Source organism: Nicrophorus vespilloides, unplaced genomic scaffold (assembly GCF_001412225.1).
Source record: "Nicrophorus vespilloides isolate i.1.1-1 unplaced genomic scaffold, Nicve_v1.0, whole genome shotgun sequence".
Taxonomy (NCBI): domain Eukaryota; kingdom Metazoa; phylum Arthropoda; class Insecta; order Coleoptera; family Silphidae; genus Nicrophorus; species Nicrophorus vespilloides.
In genome coordinates this window covers 1,838-6,961 of record NW_017095639.1, presented here as the reverse complement: position 1 = coordinate 6,961, position 5,124 = coordinate 1,838, and the positions used below count along the sequence as shown (strand labels likewise).

At 32.6% G+C, this 5,124-nt stretch overlaps 1 protein-coding gene across 1 annotated transcript; it reads left to right on the top strand.

Moving 5' to 3' along the window:
- The first annotated feature begins 3,135 nt into the window (after positions 1 to 3,135).
- On the top strand, positions 3,136 to 4,587 carry LOC108558645 (dnaJ homolog subfamily C member 8). Its single transcript, XM_017915630.1, has 4 exons — positions 3,136 to 3,280; positions 3,435 to 3,755; positions 3,891 to 4,127; positions 4,247 to 4,587. Exons 1-4 carry the CDS (start codon positions 3,239 to 3,241, stop codon positions 4,373 to 4,375), a joined length of 729 nt encoding a protein of 242 aa, XP_017771119.1. The 5' UTR covers positions 3,136 to 3,238; the 3' UTR covers positions 4,376 to 4,587.
- Positions 4,588 to 5,124: the final 537 nt, after the last annotated feature.

Genomic DNA, 5,124 nt, shown 5'->3' with positions numbered 1-5,124 from the left:
TTCTAGTTAGTCTCAATTTGAGTAATTAATCCATGTTTTATTGACAATCATGAAATAACACAAAAAAAAAAATTTCTAAAGAAATTTGTTATTTACTTGAACTACAAAATGACTTGCAAACGTCAATTTTTCGTTTATTCTAGAAACATTCCGTTTTATTCACGTACAACATCCAAAATATGTACCAAAAACAAAAGAAACATTGTAAAAATACAGTAAATTGCGTTAATTTATACGGGGCATGCAGCAGTTGCGAATTGAAAGCAAACAAGGTGCGCGTTTTATTATTACACTATTGTTACGAATAAAAAATATATGAAAAGACAAAAAGAAAAAAAGAAGAGTGTTCCTAAAAAACAAAAACGCGCCCGTATGCAAATCGCTGCAAGTAAATAACGCAATTCATGCATATTTACATAATAAGAATAATCCGAACTTTCTGCAAAACACGGCTCTCTCCTGTTTACAGCATCCATCCAGATGCTAATTAGATCACGATTATAATTTGCGCACAACAATTTTAGGGAAATTTCACATAATTCGCGCATTCCGGATTATTATTATTATTCGATTATTCGGATTGTCCACGATTTGTTTCTAATGTGCATAAGTCGGTCGGTCGCAAAGTCCAAGTCCATCGGCAATTATAAATGTAAATTTATCTGCTTTTCGAAAGTCGTTATCAACACCAGTATATATGTGTTTGTTTTAAACACATATTATATATATACATATAAACAAATAAATGAATATAAAAATTTAGATTTCGTTTTTTATTTTTAATGCCATCTTATCTGGAGCGTTATTTCCACACGAAACTTGTGGGCAACTTGTGACCAACAAAAAAAGCTTATGCATCTACACCGTAATTTCCTTTGATCGTCGCTACCGCGTAATGAAAATGAACCATAAACAAGGATATTAACCGAAACCGAACAAAATAAAAAGATGAAACACAGGGGATGGCAAATAAAAAACGTAAACATCGAAACGTAAACAAACAATATTTTGGCAAAATTAATTCGCGTTCGTCTCATTCCATTTCCGAAATGAATACGGGCTTTTAATGCCCGAATATAAACTAAAATTTCAGATGGAAAACCACATATGCATGAAAAATGATCAAAATATAAATATCGCGTGCGCTGCATTAATTAGTTTATAATCAATCGAGCTGTATTTATGCACGCTGCATAGATACTCTCTCTCTCTATATATATCATACGTTTCGCATAGAATTTTGATATAAATATAATATATATATTTATTATTATTAAACATCCTTTATCTAATCAGATTACGGAAAGCGCATTCGAAAATTGTTGCCAACGCAGTTCCGTTTTTTTTTTGTTCGTATTTATAAATATAAAAGATATTTTGTCCTGCAACGTTTATTATCTAAGGCGCCAAAGGTACAACGTAATCTGTCGGTATGCTATTGGCAAATTGACCGGGGCTTCTCGTTTCAGATTCGATTACGTTTGATTGCAGAAACCTTTGGTTAATTTCTGTACAGCGATTTCGAATTACCGAAATTTTGGTGCGATTTGAACTATTGCCGGTGCATGGCCTTGAACTGGACAAACGAATAACAAAAATTATCTAGTCTGTATTTGATGTGCATGCACAGTGTATATGGATGGATGAATGTTTATTCAGTAGAACGGTTGCCAAGTTATGCGCTCAATTCGAATATTGTAACTTTTTCAACTTGTAACGTAGGCCACCAAATATACATATTTTAATTTGAAGATACACTAACTCTCAGTTAAATGTTAAGAAATATTTATAATTTGATCATTACTTTTAAAACTGTAATAATTGCTGTGGCTATTTGCCATTTTGGCAGTACTTTTCGTCTAAATTGAAGTAATGACAAATTAAGTGTTTTCTCATTTTATCGATTTTCTTGAAATATTTAATAGATAGAATGGATCAAAAAGATGCATATGAAAGCTGGAAATTTTGGGGAATGCTGCAAGTATTCATACATTACTGTGGTTTCATCCATTTGACTGTAATTCGCGTTTAAAGAAATCAAAAATCAATGCATGTTAGAATGAATTTAAAAGATTTATATTTGGAAATAATCATTCGCATTCATAAATGTATCTTCTTTTTCGTACTAAGCTAGCGTTTTTTAATATATGTTTAGAATATAAGAAATTAAATAAAATGAAAAAATGCACACATACAAGAAAACTTGTCATTCTTTAACCCAGTGATTCCCAAAGTGGGCGCTTCCGCCCCCTGGTAGGACCTGCAGCGATCCAGTGGGGGCGGTGATGGTGACAGATACATTTGCATTCCAATTGGAATCATTAATTTTTAAATACAATTTTGTCTTTCGACGATTAAAACTGTTGGAAGCAACTAATGTAAATTGAATCTAGATGGATTTTTAACAGTAGGTAATATTGAATAATAAAAAAAGATATTTACGTAAGTAAGATATGAATAAAACTTTTTTTAAAATAAATTTGTGCTGGAAAGGGTTAAAATTAAAAAAAGGCTGCGCTGAGTAATATTAAATATATTTAATTTGGTCATTACTTTTAAAACTGTAATATTTGCTGTGGTCTCATTGATTGCCATTTTGGCAGTACTTTGAGTCTAAATTGAAGTAAAGACAAATTAAGTGTTTTCACAATTTATCGATTTTCTTGAAATATTTAATAGATAGAATGGATCAAAAAGATGCATATGAAAGCTGAAAATTTTGAGGAGTGCTGCAAGTATTCATAGATTACTGTGGTTTCATCCATTTGACTATAATTCGCGTTCAAAGAAATCAAAAATTTATGCATGGTAGAATGAATTTAAAAGTTTTATATTTGGGAATAGTAATTCGCATTCATTCTTCTTCTTCGTACTAAGCTCTCATCTGAGAGAACGCTCCTACATTTAGCTACATGTAGCAGTATATGAATCTTATAGAAGTGTTCCTGTACATTTGGTGGCATATTTACCACAGGTGAAAATTTAAATTCTTGTGCTTTTTTGGTTACATATCCTTGTTGATTCTATTTTAGATAATTCACAAATTTTCATAGTTACAAGTAGAACTTAAAGTGAAGATTTATAAGTTTATAATAATTTGTATTTTTTTGTTAACTTGATGATCTAGATAACTGCTGCCATCTACTGGTGATTGTTACGATGTCAATGAAAACCATAATATTTAGGTTAGAATACTTGTCGAGTTAAGTAAATAAATATTGTTTAATCAGTAGATAAAATGGCAAAGAAAGAGGAGGAATTTAACGAGTTTTATACTGAAGTAAGTTGATTTATTACAGATGCGACTAACTGATGTTCCAATAGATTTCCACGAAAAGTGATGTTTGTTTTTGTTGTTGTTTGGCTACAACAACAATTGCATCCTTTAGCCATGATAAAAAGTTGTTAATCTTGTATTTTCATTTATTTTCCAGGTTAAGGAGATTGAGAAGAGGGATTCAGTTTTGACCCCAAAGCAACAGATTGATAGACTGCTCAGACCTGGATCGACATACTTTAATTTAAATCCATTTGAGGTGCTTCAAGTTGAACCCGAAGCTCCCATAGACACCATTAAGAAGACATATAGAAAGTACTCAATCCTTGTGCATCCTGATAAGAATCAGGATGATTCTGATAGGGCCCAGCAGGCCTTTGAAATTATTAACAGAGCCTGGAAGACTTTGGAGAGTGATGAAACCAGGCAAAAGTGCATGGACATTGTGGAAGAAGCAAAAGGACGAACTGACCTTATGGTAAGTATTCGCCGCTTTCGCGTTTACACTGTTCGGTTAATATGGATATTGTTGTGAATGACTATACTATATACATATATATATATATTTAATAATTTCGGCGTTATTTATTTTGTAATACTAATGTGCTTGTAGCTGGCTGAGAAGCGAAAGAAAGCGAAAAAAGAGGGCAAAGATGGAATCCCTGAGGACGATCCCGAAAAGTACAAACATGCGGTATATGTTCTTACAATGAAACTTTTTGCAGATATGGAGAGAAAGAGGCGTGAACTAGCCGAAAGGGACCAGGAAGAGCGGAAACGCAAACGCGAACAGGAAATCGAGGAAGAGGAAAATGATAAAGCGCAGAAAGAATGGCAAAAGAATTTCGAGGTGAGACAATCATTCCCATTATCAAAGTACTCTTGTTTTCTTTTCTTTTTTTGCTTCAACGGCGTTTTGTGAACGTAATTGAATAACAAACGGTCGGACGTTTTCTATTTCTGTTGTAGGAGTCGAGGCAGAATCGCGTCGAGAGTTGGCAGACATTCAAGGCCGGCTCGTCGTCATCGAAAAAGCCGAAAGCCACGAAAAAGATGAAAATGTTTAAGCCTCCGAAGAACAAACCAGAATCCAGATAGGCGTTGACATCATCTATCCCCCCCCCTGAAATATTAATTTACTAATAATGTTTAGTATTTATTTTCTTACTATCTCCTTAGAACGTCACTAGATCTATATATTTGATTATCCCGAATTCTTCGTATAGTTTATGAAGATTAAGGGAGGAACGAAAATCATCAGTAGGGGTTTTATTTAAATTAATTTGAGGACGACATGATTCGAATTTTGTTTCTATAATTATTATAATTTTTTTTTCCATTGTTCTGTTATCATATATTTGTATATTTCTTTTCTCCTTTATATCAATTTATTATCATTTACGTGTGTTATTTTAACTATTTCTTTTGAAATGACATTTTGCGTTTTCTTATCATGTAGGGTTTTTGAATATATGTTTAGAATATAAGAAATTAAATAAAATGGAAAAATGCACACATATAAGAAATGTTGTCATTCTTTAACCCAGTGATTGTCGAAGTGGGCGCTTCCGCCCCCTGGTAGGACCTGCAGCGATCCAGTGGTGATGGTGACAGAAGCATTTGCATTCCAATTGTAATCATTAATTTTTAAATACAATTTTGTCTTTCGACGATTAAAACTGTTGGAAGCAACTAATGTAAATTGAAGCTAGATGGATTTTTAACAGTAGGTAATATTGAATAATGAAAAAAACAGGTAAGATGTTTAAGTAAGTAAGATGTGAATAAAACATTTTTTTGGGCTGGAAAGGGTTAAAATTAAAAAAGAGCTGCGCTGAACAATATTT